Here is a 27119-nt window from a genome sequence, read left to right on the forward strand (position 1 = left end):
ACCTCCTCACAGTTCATCCTTCTCGATGTGAAGAACCAAATGTTTTTAAACCAGACCTAACTAATGCTAGGCAATGACATGAAAAAACTTACATAAAGCATAATTTAAATCACCAGATACAGCTATCTATCATTCATTAGAAAAAAGTTGCAGCTCTTTGATGGTAGACTTGTCACAACAAAACTCTCACCACCACCTCTTTTTTTCTTTGTATGTTGCACCCTTCTCTAAATGTTGAGAAGTGATCACAGATGTTAAAGCTGTAATCCCAGCCATAAGAAAAAAATTTCTGAGGAGCTGTTTTGTTAGATAAGACTACTCACTCTGCTATTTCACCCTTCTCATTGCTGAGCTAGAAACACTATCTTGCCATTATTCATATATTATTTACTAGGCCACATTTTAGTTCAGAAGCAGCCAGCAGTTCAGATAACACTTCTTTAATTTTGTTCAACCAAATATCATGTAAGTATACACAGAAATATAATCCACAGAGTAATTCTGTCACATACTGCCTGATTTACTAAAGGGCAGAAATTTATTCCTATTTACTTTGATTTTTTTTTAATAAGGTAGTGCACAATTTAAGGTCTTGGGATCTGGTGAAAAAAAAAACCTAATAATCCTTTCTACTTTCAAGTGTTGCAGAAACCATCAACTAAATGGACTGAGCTTGTTCGTATAAAAAGCCCCAAGAATTAAGAATGAAAACATATACAAGCATCTAAATATTACTTTACCACCTACAGTAGTTACAATGCTATTTATTAATAATGGTATGTCCAGACGATATTTAACATAATCCTGGAGTATGTCCTGATCACACTGGAATTATGCAAGGCACCTCAAGCCTTTTAATGCACAAGATAACACTGGGCAACCATGTGAAGTCACAGATATAGAGTGTTATTTAAAAACTCTGTTACATAATGCTAATTAGCTACATGGCAACCCTGAAGCATAAAACAAAATTAAAGTTATGATAGATTTCATTCTGAAGAACTGAAAGCTGTGTAATTGTACTTTCTCGTTAAATAATTTTAATAACCTAGTCAGCTATGGAAATTTAAACTCACTTGCCTATTCAGTCTTCTACCGATTAATCACGTCAAAGGTTTAGCTACTCAAAATAATTTCTTACTTATTTAAAGCAGTCCTACAAAATACTGAAAGTACAATGAGATTACACCTCTCTAGAAAAAAAGTTAAGCTCTCTTTATTGGAAAAAATACAGTTTTAGTTACGATTTTAGTACTAAATACACTCCTGATGGCTGAAATGACATTGGAATCCTATTTTTAAGCTGTGCATTTTTGTTCCAGTAGAACAGAGTAAAGAAGATGTTGTTTTCTTCCTTGAATGACAATAAAATATATTAAAAGACAATCCAAATTCTAGTAACAATTCCACATCTCCTGAGAGAATGGGACCCCAGTTAACTTCAGCTGTTTCTATACAAATTTTATACTAGCCATGATCAACTATCTTATACCGGGGTTGTAATAATATGCCTTTCTTATACAATACCCATAATTCATTTGGATTTGTGCTGAAAAATAAGGCAAGGTGATTCAGATAACATACCTGCTTCAAAAAGTGATGGAACACTGACTGGTGTGTATAAACTCACAACATTTTCCATTCAATACCTTGACGTCTTTATGCCAATATAATCCAAAAAGAAAGAAGCAAGTTCCTCCAGAAACCCTGTTCCACAGAAAAGGGCTGCTGATTTTCATCCTTCATCCTAATCAAGGTGAAAAAGGTTAGTGGAGTCTGATTACTCCTTTTGTTTGTTTGTCTGGTATCCAATTGGTTATCTCTCAGGAAGATCTATGAAAGAATGAATAAAACATTCATGAGCCTAAAGGCTGATATATCCAAGAGTTAATGACACCAAAAAATATGGGACAACTGTGTATTTAGTTAGCTACTCTTCTGTGCTTTACTCTTGATGGGGTCTTGAGTTTGTTGTTTTTTTCCCCCACGCAAATGTATTAAATTTGTTTAAAGATACAATGGTCTTGCTCTAAAGTATACTTCTTTGAGACCAGCTATGGCCTGCTTAGGTTTTACTATGTGGTCTATTCCAGAACATGATTAACTGAAGAAGTCCCTTCAGGATTCCTCCTGAATTCTTGTAGATTTTTAAATCAAAATAGATGATGTAGGGTGCCTTCTTTTATTATGATGGAGCTTCTCCTCTAATTTATACCGTGAAAAAATCTGGAGAGCTACTCCTTTCCATTTAGAATAGAGAAGACTGTAAATGCCAGAGACTTAAAAAGCCAAGCGCTCTTGGTATGTCATCTTTGGAACCAAACAGTTCATCCTTTGAACTCAAAGAATTCATTTCCCAGATCATCCAATTCCAAATGATATGTTTGTGTAGTAGGCTGACCTTGGATGGCTGCCAGACCCTTACGCAGACACTCTCTCACTCCCCCTCCTTAAGAGAACAGGAAGAGAAAATAAGATGAAAAGCTCATAGATGAAGATAAAGATCACTTACCAGTTACTGTCATGGGCAAAACAGACTCAGCTTGGGGAAAACTGATTTAATTTATTGCCAGTTAAAATAGATCTAGTGAGAAACAAAGACAAAAGCAACACCTTTCCCTCACCACCATGTTTCCAGGCTTGAGTTCACTCCTTCATTCCCAACTTGCCTACCCCTTACCCTTGAGCAGCAAATGGCAGACAGGGCATGGTAGGTTGTGATGAGGTCATAACTGCTCCTCTCTGCTGCTCCTTCCTCCTCACACTTTTCTCCTGCTCCAGCATGAGTCTTCCTCATAGACTGCAGTCCTTCATGAACTGCTCCAGTGGGAGTCCTCCATAGGTCATGTTTTCTGTCAGAATTTGCTCCTGCATGGGCTTCTGTCCATGGATCACAGTTCCTTCAGGAAATATCCATCTTTTTGGCATGGGGTGGATGGGCTGCAGCAAAATACCTGCACCACAGTGGCCCTCACCACAGGCTGAATGGAAATATCTGTTCCACCATGCTCCCCTTCACAAGCTGCATAGGAATCTTTGCTCCAGTGCCTGGAGCACCTCCTCCTCTTCCTCCTCCTCTTTGACCTTAAGTGTTCATAGGGCTGTTCCTCACACTTTCCCTCACTTCTCACTGCCAGTGTTCTGCTCTTTCTTAAGTCTGTTTTCGCAGAGGTGCCACCAGCTTGGCTGATGGGCTTGTCTGCATCCTGTGGTAGGTCTGTCTTGGAGCCGGCTGTATCCAGTCCCTGACCCTTCAGTGTTCCAATACTGAAATCTTGTCATGAAGCCCCAGTGCGTTTTGTGTGGACTGAAGTCCTGTAAATGGATTCATGGAACGCCATAATCCATTAAAGTCAGTGAGTTTGTGCTTGGATTCCACTGCAAGACATAAAATCAATAATATAAATCAATATGAATCATAAATAAATCAATATGAAAAAAATCCCTAACAACAAAACAACAAAACCAAACAGGTGTAATTAGTTACAATCACATAAAGACACTACAAATGGAAAAGGAAGCAACAGTGTGACAGCTGATAAAAAAAAAAAAAGTGAAGTGGATGCTTTTTTAATGTGAAGCATGTGATTTTAACATTTCTCTTGTTCTTAGATATTCTCTTCAATTTCAAATATTCCCTCAAATTTCAGCTTTGGATGAGGACAAGGCAAGGCACATTTCAACCTAAAATGGGAGTGTTTTTCGTAGTTATGAAAAGTCAAAATATCGAAGTCAAAATATCTTTTTCAGGACATTCACAACAGAGCAGGTAAAGCTAATTCGATTAAGTTGTATGAGCACAATAAACCAGACTATTCAATGTACTTGCTTGATGCCAATCTCTGACATGATTTTACCATTCTTGCAAAATGCAATAAAAGTACACTTTTTAATGGGAGGAAGAAATTAAGGGGAAAAAAATATAAAAGGAAGAAAATAAAATCGCTTTAGGTTACCCAAATCCTCTGTATGTATATACAGTTTATCATCAAGAAAACGTCACTGTTCTGCAATCCTGTCACAGACCTAGACTCCCAGTTCCGTGTGAGCACAGCTCCCTCTGGTGTATGAAACTCTCACTGCTCTGTAATGTGTTGCTTCTTTCGTTTGAAGGAAGCAAACAGAGTTTCTGTAAAACTGTTTATTTTCCTTTGGGGATTCTATGCCTGTCGTGGTTTAAGCCCAGATGGTAACTCGGAACCACTCAGCCGCTCGCTCACTCTGCTCCTTTTTTCCCGTCCCGGAGGGGTGGGGAGGAAAACTGGAAGAATGTAACTCCCATGGGCAGAGATAAAAACAGTCCAGTAACTAAGGTATAACACAAACCACTGCTGCTACCACCAATAATAATAAGAATGATAAGGAAAATAAAAAGGGGAGGGAATATGAAACTAAAAGGGGAAGAGGAAAATAAGGCAATAAACGTAAGTGGTGTACAATACAGTTATCACCACTTGCCAACTGATACCCAGCCTGACCTGAGCAGTATCACAGTATGCTAGAGATCTGGGCCCAGTGGGCCCAGTGATCTGGGCCTTCCAGGTAACTCCCTCCAGTCTCTATACCAGGCATGACATGCTGTGGCATGGAATACCCCTTTGGCTAGTTTGGGTCAGGTGTCCTGTCTCTGCTCCCTCCCAGCTTTTTGTACCCCTCCTCACTGGCAGAGCATGAGACTGAAAAGTCCTTGATCAGGGTAAGTGCTACTTAGCAACAACTAATACATCAGTGTGTTATCAGCATCGTTCTCAGACTAAAGCCAAAACACAGCACTCTGCACCAGCTACTAGGAAGGACTAAAATAACTGTTACAGCTGAACCCAGGACAATGTCCTAAGCATGTTCTAATGAATCTTCAAAATACTCAAGCTTTAATTAGTTGTCATAACTCTTTCATCAATCAGATCAGCTATATGATTAGAATAATAAAACATATAATTTAATACCTGATCATTCTTGTCATTTGGGGTGTTTTTTTTTGCATCATAACACCTAACAGTGCACCACACCACCACTGTGGCAGGAAATGCAAAACTAAAATAAAGCCCTAGTCCCAAAAGACCTTATGTGTAAAAAGCCTTACACTTTACATTTCATGTATATGTTGCATGCATTTCAAAACAGACAAATCAGAACATGACTGAAAATGCAAAATTGCATATCAGCCTATAAACATTTGAAACATGGCCCAGACAGAGCAGGAGGTCCAGGGTTGCTTCAGAAGCCTCCGGGTACACACAACCAGAGCTAAAGGTTGAAGAACTCTGAGTCACTCTAGTCCTTTCTCCTACCACTCCCTCCTTTTCCTGGCTCACAGCAAGTTCAGGAACTAAGGGCCTGGAGCTGAAAGGCATACATGCATGAAAGGACTGGCATCATTGCTCAACAGAGGTGTGAATTTTTAGCTTCCAAGGCAAGGAAAGACAATTTTTAAAAGTTGAATTGTTTTCTTAGTTCATTGAGTCTGGAGGTGTTACTATTGAAATCATCAAAGCATGTGGGAGACACAAGTGGTCAGACAAAGCACTTCTGACCTTCATGGAGAACCCATAGCTTCTGACTTTCTTCCAATAGTGACTGGAAAATAAAATCTCTGGTTTTACTCAGAGGATTTTGGGGCCTGAAATAAATGATCTTGCTTATCTAGGAAAGCCAGCTGGTTAAGTGAGGTGATCCTTTCCCTCTGCTCAGCGCTAGTGAGGCCACACCTGGAGTGCTGGGTTCAAACCAGGGCCCCCAGTACAAGAGAGACATGGGCATACAGGAGACACTCTAGTAAAGGACCATAAGGATAATGAAAGGATGGAAGCATCTCCCCTATGAGGAAGGGCTGAGAGAGCTGGGACTGTCCAGACTGAAGAAGAGTAGGCTCAAGAGTGATCTCATCAAAGTATATAGATACCTGAAGAGAAGGTGTACAGAGGATGGAGTCAGGCTTTTTTTTCAGTGGCTGCCCAGTGCCAGGACAAGAGGCAACGGGCACAAACACTGTATACTGTTCAGCCTGGAGAAGAGAAGTCTGTGTGGAGACCTCATAGCAGTCTTCCAGTATATGAAGGGGGACTATAAGGATTCTGGGGAGTGACTTCATTAGGGACTGTAGTGATAGGACAAAGGGTAACGGGTTAAAACTTAAACAGGGGAAGTTTAGACTGGATATAAGGAAGAAGTTCTTTAGCATGGCAGGGGGATTGGAACTAGATGATCTTAAGGTCCTTTCCAACCCTAACTATTCTATGATTCTAAACTGAAACATGGGAGATTCTCTTTGAACATTGGGAAACACTTTTTCACTGTGAGGGTTAGCAAACACTGGCACAGGTTGCCCAGAAAGGCTGTGGCATCTCCATCCCTGGAGATACTCAAAAGCCACGTGGACATGGTCCCGGACAACTGGCTTTAGGTGGCCCTGCTTCCTTTCCCCAAAACTTCCATAGTGTGATAACTATTACCACTAATTTTTGTGCCTTGTTTTGTCAAAAAGGTGGTAAGAACATTAACAATGATGTTGGAATTTATGGGTAACTGACAAGAGAAGGAAGGCAGGTGATGAGACTAAAACGAGCTCTCGTTAATGACTTTTCACAGGTGAATGACTGGCTGTCCAGAAAAGACCCACACAAATAAAGCATGAGGTTATGAGTAAAGAATGGTAGGCTGATGAGATGACAGAATATGCACCCTGAGAAAGGGCATATACAGGGGTAGCATGTGCTGGTTTTCCACTTTTCAGGCAGGATTTATCTTTTGTTTTATTTTTTAGTATTGTGCTATGGTGATGTCAACATTATAAGACCCAGATAAGCAAGTGACTCAAAGAGCAAAAGATTGAGCAACTGGAAAACGATGCTTCTGCAAGATGTGCTCGGCCTCTGGCTCAGGAATAGGCTCTGTTAAGCAGGGAAGAGTACTTCTGAGGCAGCTGTGTCCCAAAATGTTCTTCTTGTAATTTCTTTTTAGCCAGTTCTGCTTCACACACTCCTGGACATTTAGTGTCCTGTCTGAACGGTATTGCATGCTACCTGTCAATATTCAGTCTCTTAAAGAAGGGAGAATTGGTTTAAGATCCTTTCTTCCGAGTGAGACATTGTCAGACAAGCCTGACAATTCTACAGCAAGAAATTACATTCCTCTTGCCACATTTCTCTGTTACAGAATAGTTACTGTCATTATGGCCTCAAAAGTAATAAAAGAATTGATTTAAATAATACGATTGCATAGCATCCATTTTTAAATACATGTAACTATATTGGAAGGAAGGTATTCCATCTGGTAACCCATCTGTAACTCCATCTATACAAGTAAGTAACCATAAGAGAACATTCACATATTTGAATTCTCGGAACATATTGTGACCTTCTGTTACTACTCACATAGAATATCTCAATTGAAATACGTGGGGTTTTTAATATCTTTCAACAACTGCAATATTGGAAAAAAGTAGCAAATTCAAGAAGTATGAACCTTAAATGAACAGTCGTCAATTGTATATCCAAATTGCTCATGCTGTTATGTGGTCAGTTTGACCCAGAGAAGCAACGCAAAACTGACTTCCTACTTTATCTCAGTAAATCCAGTTCAAAGGCTTGGTGGACGACCTAGGTGACATGATATAAGCATTCTTTCCCTAGCATTTAAATTAGAGACTTAAAAATGATGTTTTAAGTAATAGTAATACACTTAACTTTTTCAACAAGATACTCAATGAAACACTGGGAAGTCTATTTTCCTCTGTGACTTACGAGAAAGTTCTGTCTATCCTCCCTAATTTAAAATGGGTCATGGAGGTAACAGTAACTAGGACGTAAATCACAATCTTCTCTCTGGCTTTAATTTAAATTTCTTTCTGAAAGTCAAAGGATACGAAGTCCCTAGTTTACATAGCTTTGGCAACTTAGAAGTAAGTTATCTAGGACTTCAAGTAAAAGAGTCCCCTGAATTCTTACTTAGGCAGCACTGTGGTAATCTATTTTGCAAACAGCTGTAGCTGTTTTTTGCAAAAAGCTGTAGCACTTAAGGCAGAATTCTACCTGTTCTTATACTAAGTTAACAAACTCACACTGCTGGTTACAGGGTTATTCATTTTAGCACAGCCTAATCAACTACAGCTAAGAATTAGGAAGATTAGCTTGAATAGTATAAATAAGTGCTTTGACCTATTCCTCAGGTTATTTTACCAGGAACAGATTAGGAAACAGCAGTACCACATCTTGGTACCTGCTCCTTGGGAATCAACAGCTGCTTCCAGTCTTCCCCAGCAGGTTCCCAACCTTTCTCCAGCACCTAACCGTTTTCTCCACTTGTTCCTCCTTCACGCAATTTTCTAAACAATCACCCTTTGACATCTGCAGCCTTTGCCTAAGCAAGCTCTTCCCTGAAATCCCCAACATAGTTCTCAGTTCCATCCTACGCCTACCCCCCAACTATTCTCTCCCAGATTCCTACAAGCTGGCTCCTTAACTAACATAGTTCCCAGGAGGGAGAGGATGCAGCAGGGTAGATGGCAGTCAGTAGTCATTTATTTTAAAGCTTCATTAATCCTCATGTAGGATTTATTACGCTGTCTTAGAAATGCTTACTTAATTGATGGCTGAGAAAGCCAAACTCTCTCTGAAGTGCTGATGAGTAACTATCTTAACTTATCTAGGTCCAGAAAGGAATGTCTATTCAGTGGTTGAGTTAAAACCCAAAGAATTAAAGTGATATGTAATCCCAGGGGGAGAGGAATTACAGGTTAATGGATGAGAATACAGAAGTCTCAGATATATTTCTTTTCTGAATGTCACTTAGTGGGAGAAAGTAAAAATTATTAAAAATGCATTTAATCAGCATAAATATTTCACCAGTAAAGAAGCAAAACCACATACACTATTCTTTACATGCTAAATGTAGAAAATGCCACTGGAAATATTTTGCAATAATTCAGCAGACTAACATTTCAGTAAATTAGTAGCTTCACTGTTAACCATTTATCACAAAAGTTCTTAGGGTTTCCCCCCATCCATTATAACAAGACCTTTCAGCTGGAAAATACTCAGAGCTGAAACTCAAAGTCTAAACCCATGGGCTTACAGTTGGCTCAAGCCAATCCGAAGGCTGCCAACAAAGGCACAGTCCAAACTTACACTGATGTTTTTTCTTTTTTTCTCTTAGTTTTCAGTTAAATCAACTTGCTAGTCTGACTCACTCTGTGACTGGCATCAATACTGGAGCTGATGCAATGGAAGTGGTGACATCACACCTTTTCAGCAGCAGCAAAGTCTTACACAGTCTTCAGCTCACCAGAAAAAATGCACTTTAAAAGGTATAAGGGCCAGAATACCATGCAAGTAAATTCTGTGGAAAGTTAGGAGAATTAAGACTCCTCCAGACTAGGCTGTGGCTATAGGACAGGACAATGTGTGACAGCATATTGAATGTTTCTGAGGCTTCCGCTGCCAGCTTTGCAGTGCCATGGGTGCATGACACAACATGCTGCTCCTGCTGGAAGACTCCTTGCCAATTCAATTTGTTCAAACAAAACTTTGACAGGTTAACTTTGCCCCAGCGGGATGACTGCTACAACAGGCATTGGTTGCCCACACAGCCCTAACCCTCTGCGGTTCCGGCACTGTGCGTTCTTCCCCTGCAAGCAGGATAAAAGCAGACAGGTGGCATAAAAGCCTCAAGAAGCACTCTGCTAATTTGACAAAAGTGTAATCATGTGCCCACACCTGATCCAGATCAAATTTGTACTGTTGGGTGATGTGGCATGGCCCAGAGCCAGTGGTAATGATTGTGGAACCACAGCGCTCAGCTAAGGCTTCTCCTGCAGATGAATTACCCGTACAGGAGACTGTAAACACAGAATGCGGCCTATTACTGTGGAAACAGCTTGTGCAGGCTCCCCAGAACATGCCCCAATCCGCACAAAAGACACAGAGTGTAATCTCTTGCCAAACCACCTTTCTTTCTACCCTCAGAGAGAGGGTGCTGGGTTGCCTCTGACTGAGAGCATTAAGCAGGGGAGGGAAAAAAAAAAAGAGGAAATTACATGTCTGAGGTTTTTCTTTCAGGCAAATCTCTTATAAAAATAAAGGAGTGTACAAATGTCTTTGTTTCCCTGCCAACTTTTATAAGAACCAATTAAGACCAAGGAGAGCTTCATTTTCCTGTTTATTTCAGACAGAGAACAGCTAATGAATTTAACCTATTGATGATTTTGCAGCTGCCTGCTTTAATTTGCTTATGATTGAGAAACAAAAAGTTAGTGTAACAGCAATGAGCGGCCAAAGCCGCCGAGCGGTCACTGAAGCAGGATCCAGCTGTATGATCAAACTTCAGCTAGGCAGCCGTGAGAACAGCTGTCCTTCCAAGCAAGAAATCAGCATTAGAATTATCGCCACTGCTTAGCAGTTGCTTATTTCCGAGTTGACTGATTCGTTCATAGTAAAGTCAATATAATCGTAAAGGCACAGAGTACTGGCATTTATTCCCTGCTAAAGAACATCATGCACTTTTCAACTTTACGATTTATCTATTGGTTGTAATAGAACATTCAGGCCACAAAATTCAGTGGTAATTGCTATTTATAAATGAAGAATTATGCTTTAACAGAAAACAGTCTTTAGGGGTAAATATTCACAGGCCTTAGCATAACTCCTATGTCTTAGTTCAGGCAAATCGATTACAAGGCATTTATTTTATCAAAGAGTCCTACCGACTTTATGGAAATCATACAGAATTCAACAGAGATTTTTATGACTGCTGTAAAACCTACAAGATAATTTTTTCATGTCCTTTTGATTGAGGTGAGATCCCAGCCCTCTACAAATCAGTGACAGAACTCATTGAGATTGACAGAAAATGAACACCCAATCATTCTCAGCTCTTATTTATAAATTTTTCCATAAACTTCTCTGCATGACTGGAGAACCTTATGGGTTTTGCTCACATTAAATTCTACAGTGTTTTGTGGTTTGGTTTTGTTTTCATTTTCCCCAAAAGTACTGGGAAGGATGATTCACTTCAGGGAAAGAGATGTACTTTATTTTCTTGCTTTCCTTAAAAACCAGCTCTTCAAACTTTAACATGTCATTTCAAAATAATATTTCAAAACAATTAACAAGTATTAGACAGGGATTCCCAAACTATGGTATCCTAGCAGCAGGCTACCTAAGCTACTTAGGAAGGCATGTGCAGTCCTTGGGAACCACTGCAGCAGCCAAGGTTAACCCTGTGTCAGCTCATGCATGAAGCTTTGTATAGTTCTAACAAATGGAAACAGGAATATTGAATAACAGCTAACTCTCCAAATTTGCACTGTTACGTGTTTATTCTATTCCAAAATCACAAACCTGGAGATGTGAGTCTTTTCCTGGGAAGCAGAGCAAAAACTGCCTCCTTACAGCAAGTAGAAATTGGCCACCAGCACCCTCTGGCTGGAATGTTGCAGGATTATAGCATGTGCATGGAGTTTATGCCATGGAAAGGGGAAATGATTTGCTGCAGTATGTATGCCGTATCAGAGCAGAACAGAATCCATATTATGTATTACTTGGTTACAGTCAGTATATGCTGCTACTGTTCATTCACATCACAATCTCTTCTTCTGGGGCTGAGCACCTGACTCTGTAATCTTTCATCATCAGCTTTTGATGTCACAATTCGTAATAGGCAATTTGCAACAACGGATTTCACCAATTCATCCTTTTCCTATTTGCATATTATTTAAAAATCACATGCAATTTATGTATGGTTACAAATTACATACAAAACAGTGTTTGTTCTTACATTTGATAAGTACCAATTATCAAATAAGTTTGCATGCTGAACATTTGTTCGTTTTCCCAAGTAGTGCTTAGAAAGATCTATTTCACCAGTTGTTTCCTCAAATGGACATTCATGTATATAAACATAATAAAGTGACAAGAAAACAAAAGTATATCTGAAAATCGAATTACATAGAAATTATGCTTTGAATTCATATGCTGTTTTATCTTGCAATAAACTAGTCACTTGTAATGCAAATGGTATTGACTTGCAGTGTATTAGTATTCATTCTGACTTCTCTAAAATAAAAGTCAATTCTCCCATTATCTGGGAATTGATTACCTTAGCTACAGATTCAAGGATGGGTAGTTTGCCCACAGATCATCCAGTTCAAGATGAGCAGTAATGTAAGCAATCTTTCATCAAATTCAGTTATTCGGGCCCATTAGCTCTCAAGTCTTCGTGCTCTGCAGTAAACTGTAAGGATCTTTCATTAGAGGCTTCACACTCACTTTGTCTTTTTTAGACAAATTACAGATACTGTAGAATGTTTTTTCTACTTATTTTGTGTAATCATGAATTGAGTGTACAAGTAGAACTTGCATACAACTCAGCAGATGTCATGGTTTTCCCTGGTTTTAGTTATTCCATAAAACATGCTGTCTTACAAGTTTTGAACAATTTGCAAACTAGTGTATTTATTCAAATTTTATACATTTTAGAATTAAATTACATGGTAAAGAATTATATTGATAAATATTCAAAGTCCAAGGTGAGATTAAACGTTATAAAGGCTGAGTATTTTCTTAGGCCTATACTTGTAAAAAGTAGTCTACAAACCTCTAGTCAAATAATTTAACCTAGAAAAGTGCTGACATGCTATTGATTTATGTAGATTTAACTGATGCTCTGACACATGACCAGAGGGTGTTCTCCTAATCCCAACTCAGCAAATCATGTAAGGACAAGCATAAAATTAAGTATATACTTTGTACTACTAATACTTTATGCCAATTTTTGCAGCTAATTCTGCTCTCCCTGTCTTGTATCATAAATATTATATATGTATTCCATGTTATATATTCCATATATCTGCTACATATTTCAATATATGTTACATATATACTTGAAAGAATATCTTGATGTGAGATCTTGAAACTAGATCTTCTAAAATGAGCCACTTTTTGTATTATATAGTATCTAATTAATCCATTACATAAACCTTTAATCCATTACATAAACTCACCATGGTGCTCCTGTTGCCTGTTATATATCTGCTGCTTGTACCCGCTGAACAGCTTGTCTGGTCCCACTTTCGGGGGGGGGGGGGTTAAGGTTAATTTTCTTCCAGCTTAATGCCCCAAACTCTCCTAGCTTACCCTAGAGCTGAGCATCAGTATTGGTAGGAGCAAACAGCCAGCAGGAGTGAGATGGAAGGGCATGGCCCCTCTGCACAGCAACATTTAACTTAGCACAGATGTATTTTAAACCCATATTTCCAGTGCACTCCACACCATTAAGAGGCTCAGCCTCTGTGCTTTAGTGCATGACTTCCTCCCTTCTCCCTCAGCTTTTAACCAAGAGACTTGTCTCTAATTACATGCAAAGCTGCTTTTAAGAAACTGATCGAAAAATGTTCTCCTAGTACTCAGACTGGCTTTTACCTGAACATAAAAGTCAGTTTATCAGAGTTAATCCTTTTAGTATGCACTTGTCTTACAAAGTATAATTTTCTTTCATTTGGTCAAGACAAAGGAATTCAGGAATTTCTGTAAGCTAACCCTCCCATTGCTTTGTTGCGGTTTTGTTGACATATTGGCAACATTCTGTCCAGTTTTAATTGGATTTAAGCACATAGAAATTTAGTGAGTTGTAAATCAGACAGGATTCCAGCTACCCTTTTGCTGTTTTTAAAAACAAAAGGCCTAGCAAAGAATAAACCTAAATAAGACCACAGGTAGTCTGTTGAAAGTAATGAAATCGTCTCGCTGCATTTGCTCAGGTAGTTAATGGAAAGGCCGACAGAATGACAGATGTTTTTCCAGACTTTCAAGGAGAAGTCATGCTAACGCTAACCCTGACACATTCTTTCCTTCACAAAGAAATGTCAGGATGCTACATGGTGGAAAAACATGAGTTGCTGCAAATAACTTAATCCTCTCACTTCTATTCAGCTGAATGGTATTACCTTCTACTGCTATAGGTTTTGATAGACGAGCAGTCCCACCGATTAGCTAAAAAGCAAGCACAGAAATATGAAACACCCGATTAATGTTTGATACAAGCTCAAATTTAATGGAGAAACTGAGGAGTATATTTGAGCATCTTTTGAAAAGGCAGAAAAAACAACTACTTGTAATATAATGGAGTGATTTAATTTGAATACAATTAGTATACATTTTTTACTGCTAATATAATCCTCTGAATATAATTGTTAATGCTAATTGTAGTTAATATTTATTTCAACTAACGCTTTTTGTGAGGGAATAATTGCACAAAATGGCACTTCGATAAAAATAAAACTGAATAGTAAAAAAGCTGAAGTGGAAGAGGAAGGTGGGTGTAAGAGAAAGACTGCTCAGTTCCGGCATGTAATCATTTAACTATCACATGTGCAAATGTTGTGAGTTACTCGAGTTCCCATTCTGATTTGCTTCCCCCACCAACAAGAAACTCTTGTTTACGTGTCCTTTTTGCTGCTAGATATTTTCCAATAATTTTAGCATATAGAAAAAAGAAACTATTCTACATGATCATACAAATGAGCTTCTACAGCAAAGGAGTGTGCTCATGTTTAATACAACTATATTAAAATGTTCTTTCTCTGAACAATTCTAGTGTTAAAGGTCTCATTTTTGAGCTTTAAACAACAAACTCCTTTCCTTCAGTTCTGGACAATACAACACAGTGAGATAAATAAAGTACTGTTGCTTCAACCTAGTTTTAATATTGTAAAGCACTTTACCACACACTAAACAGGCCAGTAAAGAATCAGATAGGACACCAGGAATCTTTTGCATCTAAATGCAACTTCCAAATCCAAACCTAACTCTCAGTCCTTAATTATGCAACTAACTGCTTAATTCTTTCAAAAATACAAGACAAAATTGCTTTAAAAAAATCTTGTTAAGAATGTGCTGAAAATTATCCTTTTATGTAAAGAAATCTTGAAAGAATGTGCAATTTTCATGAGATATTGGGGCAACATATAAAACATTAAAAAAAATTGCAAAACCAGATGAAAATAAACTACATTTTCTAAAGACAGAACAGGTGATGCTCTACAGCTTATCATGGACACTACCAGGTACTGTACACTGAACAGTATGTTGATAAATGATTCAGCTGACAAATGTGCAATGCATTTGTCATATCTGTTCACACGGGTCCAAACCCATTAACAACACAAAAAGCTGTGAATTTTCAGCTTCTAATAACACCATTAAACTTGTAAGCTGCACCTCTGAAACTGCACCTGGGGTTCACATATCCTCCCACTCTGATATTAAAAATATTCTGTGCATCAGCTGTTATTATGCATGTAAAAATGACACAAAGAGAAGCTTTCTCCACAGGCTTATGGTGACACCAACGCCCTTAGTAATTTTAACACTACTGTAGCATGAGGTTTTTTTGTCCAGACAACTGTTATCACTGAGAAAAACAGAACTTCAGTGGCTGAGACCCCTTAAGTTGTGCACACTCCAGCAAGAAAGAATAACAGCATAAGAAGAATCACCTTTTCAAAACTGTTACTCCCAATAATATCTTCAGTGGAGTTACAAAAAGCTGTCTTTGAACCGATATTGAACTTTTGACAGCCTGTAGCTATGTTCAGAACTGACTTTTGGTAGCCTGCTTCCACGGTCAGTCCCTATTCCTGGAGACCACAAACTGACAGTAAAACTCCCATCTTAAATAAAGCATAGAGAGGGATTCTTAGAGATGGAAGCAAAGAAAAACCAAAATCCTCTGGGATCACTCTTTTTAACTTTCTGCTCCACCTTGCTGGTTTTGGTGCAGAATTCACATGTCTCTGTTAGCCATGTCAGTTTAGTGAAACTGAAGTTATTACAAATACTGAAAATATTCTAAATAGTTTCAACACAATATTCAAAATACCAGGAATTGAAGCAAAAGCAAACAAGCAGTCTGCCCAAGCAAGTCCAACCAACTTAATCTGCTTCTCCAGCAGTGACAAAACCTGTAGCTAATGGGAACACAGTACACATGACATAGTTCGTCTTTGCTGATGCTGCCCTTCTACACAGTGCACCCTGACACTACCATAAACAAAATCACTTATCTTACTTCATCTCATCAACTTCACAGACACAATGTGAAATGTCCAAAATGAAGAGAAAATGTGCATTGTGTTCCTTCCCTTCAGTGAAGAGAAAGGCAACTTCAAAGAATAACTTGACTGGCCTGCCGTCTTTCCCTTAATTATTGAGTATGAAATCAGCTTTAGGCAACTACTCTTTAGGTTAAGCTTAAGTTAGGAAAGATGAACCTGGGCTACAGAGCAGATAAAGCTACTCCAATATGGGTGCAGAAATGATTAGAAACCATTCCCAGAGGAGTTAGCAAGGGATGACAGGATATATTCAGGTGTTATATTCAGGTGATATATTCAGACACCATTCTTCAGGTGTCTTCCAGATCTTGGACTCACTCAGTCATAAAATTTTCACTGTTGATCTGGTTGATTTTGAAAGCATCCTTATTAAATTGGCAGATGACAGACAGCCGAGAAAGACTGCAAGTATATTGAAGGACAGGACTAGTAATCAGTATTTACCAACTGAAAAAGAAAATGGGTTGAGGAAATCACAACACACTCAGGTAAAAGCAAATGCAAATTATCCCACTCAGGAAGGATGAACACAGTGAGAGGATAGCTAAAAGTTCTGCACAAATTGATCTGTGGGTGCAGGGAATGACAAACCAAACGGGAGTTAAAAATGTTGTATTGCCAAAAAATCCAAAGCCCGATCCAGACCCAGGGTAAGTCAGAGGGAAGGGACACACCAAACAGGGACAGGAGTATGCTTCAACTGGGCTACCAGATGTCTGGAAGTTCTGTGGAAATATACAATATTCACTCAGACAATAAATCTCAGCAGAAAAGAGGATGTATTTGGATATATGCTAGAGAAATAGCACATGCCAAAAATGATGTGTAAAAATGCAGTTGCTGAGGACATAACAAATGAAAAGACATTTTTCCTGTGTACAGAAATTACTGTGCCTTTCATACCATGTAACTTCTTCAGGCAAGAGAAAAAGCTAAACACTCTTGTCTTGATCATGTACCTGTAAAAATAAGTATTTTCTGTATTCTTAGGGTGTGTTCAAAGTACAAGCGTGCTATGCTTTTGGGGATCTGTATTTTTGTTTTTGTACAAGAACATGGGAAAAGCATCTCTTTTTGTTCAGACTGTTAAGCTCTGCCAGTGTTAGTTGCCTGTGCCCCAGTGGCACTCTGTGCTGTGTGATTAGCCCAGAAGAATGTCTGCTGGAGTACCCGTGTGATTTCATCCTCTTCTCATATGAACTAAGAAACCGATTCTGTTATCTTCCATCTCTCCAGTTTCACAAATGCCCTTCTTCATGATAAACCCAACCATCATTAATGTTTCTTCCTTGCTGGACAGCACCCTGAAAATTATAATGATGTGTACAAGACAGTAACTGTAAATGTGAAAAGAATAATTGAAACTTAACACTCTCTCAATGTGAAGAAACTCTAATGTGTAGTCTCTATTAAAGGCTGTATATGCCATGATTAAGAAGCTACACTAAACAGAGCTTATACAGGTCAACTGTGGCACTTCATGATGTCATATGATGCATTTAAGAAGTGCAGCACCATGGTGCTCGAACAACTCCATGGCTCAGAGGGAAAATAACATCATTCAAACAAAATGTTGTGAATAAACACCTTGGTGTTGCTATACCTCTGTAACAAACTAACTAAAAATCTCTGTCATGTGCTACAAGATCTTAACTTTTTCACTGTGAGGGTGATGAGACATGGGAACATGTTGCCCAGAAAAAGTTATTGCTGCCCCATCCCTGGCAGTGTTCAAGGCCAGGTTGCAAGGGGTTTTAAGCAGCCTGGACTAGTGGAAGGTGCCCCTGTCCATGGCAGACGGGTTGGAACTAGGTGACCCTGAAGGTCCCTTCCAACCCGAACCATTCTGTGATTCAATGATTCTATGGACTTGCAGCAAGACAAGACAGCAGACAGAAAAGGCAAGATGTAACATATTAAGCATGTATTATTTTTGTACACAAGCATATACAGGCACTTTTTTGGTGACTTATACCGTAATTGCAAGGCTTTGTCTATCATCCTGAGGTGGGATTATTCTTCATAAATTCATAAAAACAATTATCACCTGGCTAATATTACTAACTTCTGTATTTATTAAAAATAGTAATTTTTCCTGAAAGCAGAACACTTATGGAATCAGTCACTGCCTGGAAAATCTATGCCTATTTTGTAATAATGTATTTCAGATTCCTCACAGGTGTTTATGCAACATTAATTAGAGATCAAAGATAACTTGTTTATTAACAAAGGAAAACATTGGTTATGCTATTTTAGCTCAAAATGAGCACAAATATGACCTTAACGGTTTCAGCTTGTCAGTTGGAAAGTACACAGAGCTGATATGAACTGTAAAACACATTATCAATAATTTTTATTTATAGTTTGACCATATGGGTTTGAAATATACACTATGTATATTCAGTAAAAGTAGGAATATACTTTTTGCCTACCAAAAAAAACCCATGATATATTGTTCATAAAGTGAATTTTACATTGACTAGAGTAAAAATCCATCCTACCTGAGCACAGAAAACTCATCTGTTATTAGCAGGAAAGAACCAGAAGTAATTTTGAAAACATGAATGAGGGAGGGAAATCCTGACTCCAGTGAAGCTGGAGGAATTCTATCAGTAACTTAAATGTGCTGTTGATTTAATGTAAGCAGGCCAAATATAAGTACACTGCCGAAGAATGCAGAAGAAAACGTGACATACCTTAATTACTGAAAAAAGATGAGTATGTTATTTTACTTTGAATTATGGTGTGGTTATTATATTTTGAATTATTGCACATGTACATTATAAAGTCATACTGTGAATGCTTGTGACATTTTTATTTCAAGAAACGGGAGAAAAACAACTGAAGAAAGCTTTTAAGAGGCAGCAGTTGATCCAGTGTCCCCTCTCGTGTTCATATTTTCATGTCGTGGAGGCTATTTGCAAGGCAACGTGGGATTGCAGTTCTGCAAAAGAATGAGGTGCATTTGTGGCCTTCATTGCTCAAACAGCCACCAGTCCACATCCATAAAACTTCTTGCTTCTGTAACTAGTTCACAGATGAAAATCTTCCCTACAAACCACCTATTCCTTCCAAATGGGCTCTTCCAAAGCTGTGTCACTGCCTATAAATAACCATTATCATGTGAAATCCAAACCTTTCTGCCAGTAAGCAAGCACTTAGAACAATGTATTATGCAAACTTAAATAATATGAATCATTTTGCAAAATCTGATTTTTAAGTGGGTACAGGCACTTCATATATTACTCAAACAGAAACGTTCCTTTACCTATCTTGCTGTATTTAGAACTTTTTTTAATGACGAAGAAATAAAAGAGACGAAAGGATGGAAAAAAGCAGCTGCAGTGAGTGACAACGGGAGGCTTGGTCCTAAAAATCAAAGTTTAAAGTGTCCCAGGTAACGTGATGTACACAGCTATGGGCCACATCCCCTCATGAAATTTTCCTGCTTCTTGCAGCCCTTACCCTGGAGAATTATGGTTTGCCAAGAATCTAATTTTCTACCTCCACAAAGATTACACGGTGTTATTACCTCTTCAACTTGTGAAAATCCCACCCCTCCACGTTTTAGAACCTGAACAGCTATAATTCAAATGCAAATACAAATTCCTCCGTGTATAGCTTTTGCGAGACAATGCGTTTTAAGCAGTTATCTTCCCCCATTTGATTTTGAATAGCCATGCGTTCAGGGGCAAGCCGTTCAGGCGGGTGGGTGCCTGACTACAGAAGGTGGATCGCACCCCGGGGCAACCGCAGCCCCCCGGTCAAGGGGGCACAGCTGCGTGGACCCGAGAGCTGACGGAGAACGCGGGCAACCAGCCCCTCCACGGCCGCCTTCCCTCAACGGCTCCCGGCCCCCTCAGACCTCGCCCGCGTAGCGCCCGGCGTGGCACGTGCTCAGCCCATTGAGTGGGAAGAGGGAGGCAGGCAAGTGAAGGAGGAAGGTGCCGCCTCCGGCCCCGGGGCGGGCAGCACTGCGGGGCGGGGTGCACCACAACCGGCCCCCCTCAGCCGCCCCCCCACCCGCGCCTCCGGCATCGCCGCCGGCCGCCACCGAAGGCGCGAACAGGAGAGCGCATGCGCCTTCCGCGGCGCGCGGGGCCCGCTGGCGCCGCCGAGCCACCCTGCTGCGCACGGGCGGGAGGAAGGGGAGAGTGGGTAGTTACGTGATGACGCTCTGCGTGTCGCCAGTCGCGCGACCCACGCAGAGTCCGTCGGGCTTGTGCCTCCTCCTGGGCCAGTGCGCTCGGGGCTGTGCAGAGTGGGGGCGGGCGGGCGGGGCGAAGGCTTGCTTTCTCCCTCCCCCCCCTTCTCCTCCTCATCATCCTCCTCCTTCTTCTCCCTCTTCTTCCTCCTCCTCCTCTTCTTCTTCCCTCCTTCTCCTCCTCCTCTTTCTTCCTCCTTCTTCTTTCCCCTCCTCCCCGGGTCCTTTCTCCGAGGGCCCGACCCCTTTTCCCCGGCGGAGCAGGGCCGTGTAGCGGCGGCGTCTCCTCCGCCTCCTCCCGGCTGTGCCGGACAATAGGGGCGAGCGCGGCGTGTGTCTCACCCAAAGCGGCCCCCCCAGGCCGGCCTCAACTCCATGCGCGGCGCCGGGCAGCGGGGCTGACAGCGGCTCCCGCCGGCGGCAGCGAGGCCCGAGGGAGCGGCCCCGGACTCCGGGCCGGGACTCGCAGCCTCCGGCCCTTCCAGAGGCGTCCCGCTTTGCCGCCTCCCCCTTGCTCCCGGCGGCCCTTCCCGCCAGGCTTTGGCGGCTGCGGACAAAGGCCCGGGGCCCGGCGCGGCCCGGCCCGACCCCCCGGGGGGTGCGGGGTTGGTGAGGAGGCGCCGGGCCCCCGCGAGGTTTTGCCGCGGGCTCCCCCCCACCGCCCCGCTGCGGCGAGCCCTGCGCGGGCAGGTGCGGCGGCGGGCGAGGCCGCTGCCCTGCAGCGGGTCGGCGCACGGAGGCTTCTTCAATGGAAGTATGTTACCAGCTGCCGGTGCTGCCGCTGGACAGACCGGTGCCACAGCACGTCCTCAGCCGCAGAGGGGCCATCAGCTTCAGCTCCAGCTCCGCGCTCTTCGGCTGCCCCAACCCCCGGCAGCTCTCGCAGGTAGGTACCGCCACCGGGCCCGCCGGCTCCCTCCTCTTCACCGCAGCGGCAGGGTCTGAGTCCACTCAGCGTCCCGCTAGTCCCCTGCCCGGGAGAGCGTCTCCGGCTCCTGCTGGGCGCCAGGGCCTGCCTTTGGTGTCGGCAGGGAGCTGAAGTGCTGGGGGGGAGGGTGGGCTGGCGGTGGAGCTGCCCCCAGGGGCTCCCGCATTGCTGTGGCGGCGGCTGGGGCGAGCGAACGGCCTGCTTGTCGCTCCGGCCCCGCCGCCGGTCGCGGCTTCCCCGCGGCAGCGACGACGGCGAGAAAAATACAACGTTTTGTACGTTAATGGCTAGTTACTGTCGAGGCTGCCTTTTTAGCGAGCGGTAAACTCGCTGTTATTTCCAGAGACAGTGAATTATTTGCTTCTGTAATTTTTAAACGAGGGCTGTTTGCTAGCTTTTTAGCTTGGGCTTTCTCTGAAGGGTCTTAAGTTTCCTATGGGGCTGCCAAAAGCTGCAGTGACTTTACTGAAATAATGAACATGCACTGCAGTGTTTTATTTGGGATGCTAAGCTATTTCTCCCTCCAACTATAAAGACTTGCCAATCCGTCTAGAAAGAGACAAAGATCCTTGGCTTTTTCACTTCCATGGTATTGTTCCCTGCCCGTATTACATCAGTTACAAGATGAACTATACTGTATTTTGTTTTATCTGATCGTGTTGGAAATACTACAAATAGGGTCATTATAACTATTAGGACAAAAGGGAACTTTTTTTTCCCCTTATGAACACTGCCCTAAATTTCTGAATATGCATTACTATGATTTCCCAGCAAACAGTGATGAAATTATGTTCTGATGGAAGTCCCTAGAGAAAATGTGGAATTATGGTGGAAAGCATGTGTCTTGGTGCGAAGTCAGCTGGTTTGGGCTTCGAGGGTTTTTCTGTAGCGTCAGGATTGAAAGTGCTCTCTAGTATGTTGACCTAACAGAAGATGTTGCCTTTGCGCTTTGCATGTGTAATAGTCGTTTTTATTGTTTAAGTTTTTGGGGTATCTTACAAGTTATTCTTCTTTTCCATGGCTTGCTTCACTTCATATATGCACATATAGAAAGTACTGGTCTCTTTTGTCTTTGTCCCTCGTTTGGTAGCAGGGAAGCTCTGTGTGTGTGAGCATTAGGCATGTGTATGTTTGGGAAGGAAGAGTCGACAAAATACTGTTAATGACCAGAAATTTGAATGCATGTGAAAATAATTATTTGTAAGCAAATGAAGATGAGTGTATGCTGACAACTCTTCCTTCCTTCCTTCCTCGAGTATGAATATAAGGGTTGACCAAAACTTTGTTTTTATCATAAATTAATTTTCCACATAGCAAATGAGTTGGAATATTTTCTATTTGTACCACTTGATCTTGAGTTGTGCCTGGTGGTGGTGAATTTTCCATTCATATGTCTTCTTGAAAGTCCAGCCTAATGTAGCATGTTTTGTCCTGTGCATGTAAGAGTAAAGTCTCTCGTTTGAAGCATTTGTGGCCTTCTGGAAAAGGAATAGGCAAAATGGCAAGGTGATAGATTGTATTTATTCCTTTTCTGCGTGGTCTCTGGGGCAGGTGACACATGAAGTGTATACAAGTTTATCAAATTAAATATGGTATTGACATTTAAGGTTGTTTTTTTTTTTCAACTTTCGAGCTTCTCAATGGATTCCTTGTTTTGTGGTCAGTATGGTGCAGGTAGATTAGAATGAGTCACAGGGATAGGTGCTTGAATAACTTGTAAAAAAAGTGTAAAATGCATGCATGCGTACTTGACCAATAGTATTTCGTTGGAGTAACTAGAGAACCAAGTTTATGCATTAGTAAAAGGGAATTTGGATATTTACGTGAAGAAGTCTGTCTGTGCTAATATTGGCCAGCTGATTACAGCTATGTTTTGCTGCTTTTACCTTTTTTTTAACTTTCCTCCTGAAGTCTCCTGCAGACAATAGGTTGTGAATGTCTGCTGGACCTGCAGTCACAAGCTATTGTAAATGATGGACTAAGAAGCATGACCAGTGAGGTTAATGATTCTATGTAACTTCTGAACTTCACCTTACAAGTCTCCTCTAAGACTCCTAGTATTTCACTACTGTTACTGTTCAAAGGCATCTGAACCCTGACTAGTTGTTTTCAGTCTTCTGCTTGGGCTAGCTTTGAGCAAAAGGAGGTGTGTATTAGCAAACTCAAGAAGCTGGTATTTGTAGACAGCATTTTACAGTTAATACATATTGGGAAGATTTTCTTAAAAAATGTAAGGTCTTGAAAATTGAATTCCCACGTAGAGATTAAAAGTGAAATGGCTGAGGCAGAAGACATTTTAGGCTTATCCGTTCAGTGAGAAGTATTTTACATGGGAAATAAAGGTGAGACAAATGCATGCTACATTAAATACAGCAGTTAATTGTGACAATGCGTAGCAGGCAAATATTAATCTCTTCTAATATATTAGGTGGAATTTCAGTTTAATATTTCGTTAGTTTTACTAAATGGGTTCAAAATGGGATGCGTGTTGGGTTTTCTATGAAGCTTAAATGAAGTGGTACTGGAAATGACCTCAAGCTTCTCTCAGCCCCAGGAAGGATAAATTGTACTTGCAGTATTATTAGCAGATGTTTATCTAATCTGTTTTCTTAATCTGTTTTTAAGATACAGTCTTATGAGATGTGGTGAGCTGACATAACTCATTATTGCTGAAGGTGAAAAGTCCTGACACTGGGCATGTGTTACTACTACTTCCTTTATGCCATCTCTGATGCTTGTCAGGTGTTTACTAATTTAGTACTCTAAACCAGCAGAAAAGTAATGCAAGCAGGAAACTGAGTAGCTGTCTGCTATTTCTTAGAACAAAATAGACTTACTGAAGTTTGTCAGAACTGTTTTAAAGAAAAGGTTGGTACCACTAGGCTTTTGAAACTCATAAAAGCCTCAAATAATAGAAATTACACAATCTCACTAGATGACTTAACTGTTCTTAATAGTGCTTAACTGTTCTTGTCATAAGAGTTCTTTCCTAATACTGAATTTAGATCTTCCTTGTGGCAATTTATGCCTTTTACTATCCCCAGTAAATGTAGAGAAAAGCTTATTCCTTTTCTCTGTGCAGTTTTCTTTTATGTACGAGTTATTTCCCCATAGTTTTTTCTTTAATTTCCAAGTATTAACAACAAAAATAGTAAAAGTGACATGTTACCTGGAGGTTATTTGTGGTATTTATTGTTCAAGCCCAGTCAAGTGAAAAGCTGCTGTTGTATGAGTTTATGCAATTGTTTGAGATAGTAATTGTCTTTGAACATGGAATAATTTTAAATGCTAATGCTAAAAGCTGTCTTAAGGGCACTTGAATGGGTAACAAAATGACTAGGACATTTCACACTGATGAGGTTGAATTTAAGTTCACTGTATGATCAAGTGGATGTTAAGTAGTACCTTGGATCGTATGTTTAGGGTAATGCACATAGACATGTGTCGTGTACATGTAATCCTAGATTTGATTTAAAGAGGATGTATGGGTAAAAAAAGTCACGAAGAACAGCTACACTGGTGGATTCTTCAGTGAAAGGTAGACCCTTCCTCTGAAAATCTCTGAACCTCAACATAGGACAAGAGGTAATGGCCTCAAGCTGAGTCAGGGGAGGTTTAAATTGGATATAAGGAAAAATTTCTCGACAGAGAGGGTGATCAGGCATTAGAACAGGCTCCCCAGGGAAGTGGTGGAATCACCACCGTCCCTGGAAGTGTTCAAAACCCGTGTAAATGAGGCCCTCAGTGATACGGTTTAGTGGTGGACTTAATTGGCAGATCTTAAAGGTCTTTTTCAAACTAGTTGATTCTATGAATCTATAAACGAAGTGCTTTGACCACCTTTTGCTATGTAACTCCTCAGTGTTTTTCACCCAATGCAATCCAAACATGTTTCTCTCTGCATGTAGCATTACAGGTTACAAGACGTAATTGAGAGGTGTATTTTTATGGTCTGAGCATAGGCATTGGTCCATGTGAATCCCATGGTTGGACCTTTTTGCTGGGAGATGTGTTGGCATGACCTATTTTCTCCTTGCAGCTGCTCATTTCTGCTCCTGCATTTTCGTCTTAGTTGTGACAACTTCTTTCTTCTCTCTTTTTGATCAGGTTATTTTCCAGTCCTGACTGACTACAGAACAGTTTCACAAATGGTTGTGCCTGTTAGTAAGGAGGAAGCAGTACACCACAATGGTAGACCAGGAGTAACGAGCAGTGGGGAGACAAGAAATACCTTAGGTTGCCCCTGCTATTGAATATAGAAACTTACCCTAAACCCTTTTCTTTCCTCATCCACTGTTTTTCATAACTCTTCTATACCTTTCTAATTCTCTCCATCAGTGTTATTCACTTGCTTGCTCTTCTGTTAGCTTTCTCCTGCCATTTCCCATATCTCTGCTGCATGAATAATTAACAAGTTAAAATAATGAAATAGTTTTCATGCAGTGATTCCTAGCCTCTGGAATTAATTCTGTGTGTTGCTGCTATGCTTGCCATTCCCTTCATCTTGTATTTATTGTGTCTGGTTGCTGAGATTGCATCTATTCATATGAGAGGCAGAGACTGACTCTGACTACGCACAGCACGGGCAAGTTCTGATTGGGGATTTCATGCATACAGTAATTTTAAGTGGTAGTTCATTTTTAAAATGCTCTCTGACTTTTATGACCAATTAACTTTTTCATATGTTGTAGTGTAAAGCAACTTTGGTACTTGCATTCTACAAAAGGTCATAGCAGCTTATTTCATGGCCTATAATTGCCTATGTAAGATCTAAGCAGAATAATAGTTTAAAGTCCCCATTAATTAGATTGTCTTAAATCTCCAGAAGTCAATTCTTCTTTGTTCAGATTGTGTAATAGTATGTTTTGTGCTTTGTATGAACCTCAATTTTCTGATGCTATCTTTAAAGAGAAATTGGTTTGAAAAGAGAAATTATAGCTATGTGCCCCATAAGTTGTGAAATACTGAATTTAAACCATAAAACAATTTTACAAGAAGTTGGCATTAATATTCAGTATTCTATATGAATTAATAATGCAGATGTGTAATACAAATACACGTTGTTGGAATTAGTAGTGTTTCACGTGGGATGTCTGTTTCAGCAGATTTTCTTTTACACTGCCTCTCCCCCACCCCGTATTTGCTAAACAAGTATTTTTTTGTTGCATGTTTGTTTTTTTTTTTTTTTTTTTTTTAGGTTGAGAAGAGCAACAGTATCAAAATTTGGTTAATTCTGAGTCAATGAGTTCAATTATGAATTAATAAAGTACCATAAAAAGCGTGTAATTTTCTGACATTTCTGTTATTCTCCTGTTTTGGCATGTAGAAAATAATGTTGAGAACATCTGCAGTTGAATCCTTATTTCTTCAGTTCTTTTATTTTCTGCAAAGCCTATGGGGGAAAAGAAGCCCTGGTAATAGCTAGAATAGTGATTTGTTAGACCATTGGCTTATTGTTGTCTTGTGTTTCCCTCATCACTCATTATATGCAAGTTCCCCCTGGTTTTATGCTAAAATTGCAGGTTTCTGAATAAACTCAGTTATTTTCTAGCGCAGAGGATCTGTGATTCACGACTGTATTTCTAGGTCCTGCCAGGTTATGGCTCACATACAAAACACCTTTTGATTGGACCAAACCTGTTGTATTTGCCTTTCTTACAAATTCACTGAGTCTGCATGGAAATAGTGAGTAATTTGGCAGCTCAAGTTAGGTTGTGTTCTGTGTTGTGTTTTTTTTTTTTTTTTTTTTTTTCCTTTCCTCCCAGAAGTGTGAAACCAATGTAACTTGGTTGTCCTTTACTGTGGAAATCTTTGTTAACACACATAATGCTTTCATCATGTGAATTTGTACCACTGTGTGTCTAAGATATAAATCCATG

General features: G+C 40.4%; 2 protein-coding genes and 1 long non-coding RNA gene across 5 annotated transcripts in view; 1 reads left to right on the forward strand and 2 right to left on the reverse strand.

The window, feature by feature from the left end:
- Positions 1 to 3384, reverse strand: part of DNAJC5B (DnaJ heat shock protein family (Hsp40) member C5 beta) — a 38331-nt gene extending 34947 nt beyond the window's left edge. Inside the window, exons 1-3 of the mRNA XM_061448376.1 lie at positions 2681 to 3384; positions 2513 to 2584; positions 1585 to 1833 (exon numbers count right to left, since the gene is read on the reverse strand). The gene's annotated coding sequence lies outside the window, so the exon portion shown is untranslated. The remainder of the gene's footprint in view (positions 1 to 1584; positions 1834 to 2512; positions 2585 to 2680) is intronic.
- Positions 3385 to 11981: 8597 nt separating this feature from the next.
- Positions 11982 to 21212, reverse strand: LOC133266796 (uncharacterized). Its single transcript, XR_009742516.1, has 4 exons — positions 21076 to 21212; positions 18805 to 19052; positions 17279 to 17412; positions 11982 to 12218 (listed from the first exon to the last, which is right to left on the reverse strand). It is a non-coding gene; the product is annotated as an uncharacterized LOC133266796 (long non-coding RNA).
- PDE7A (phosphodiesterase 7A) overlaps positions 20463 to 27119 on the forward strand; it is a 76233-nt gene continuing 69576 nt past the window's right edge. Inside the window, exon 1 of one of the 3 annotated variants that reach the window (XM_061448381.1) lies at positions 20463 to 21198. In XM_061448381.1, the coding sequence (XP_061304365.1) occupies positions 21061 to 21198 (138 nt within the window). In that variant the 5' untranslated portion in view covers positions 20463 to 21060. The remainder of the gene's footprint in view (positions 21199 to 27119) is intronic. The other 2 variants (XM_061448377.1, XM_061448379.1) reach the window with 2 other exon arrangements.

This window comes from Pezoporus flaviventris, unplaced genomic scaffold (assembly GCF_033815535.1).
Source record: "Pezoporus flaviventris isolate CSIRO_AGI_PZ_B2104156 unplaced genomic scaffold, CSIRO_AGI_Pfla_v1 ptg000007l, whole genome shotgun sequence".
Lineage (NCBI taxonomy): Eukaryota > Metazoa > Chordata > Aves > Psittaciformes > Psittacidae > Pezoporus > Pezoporus flaviventris.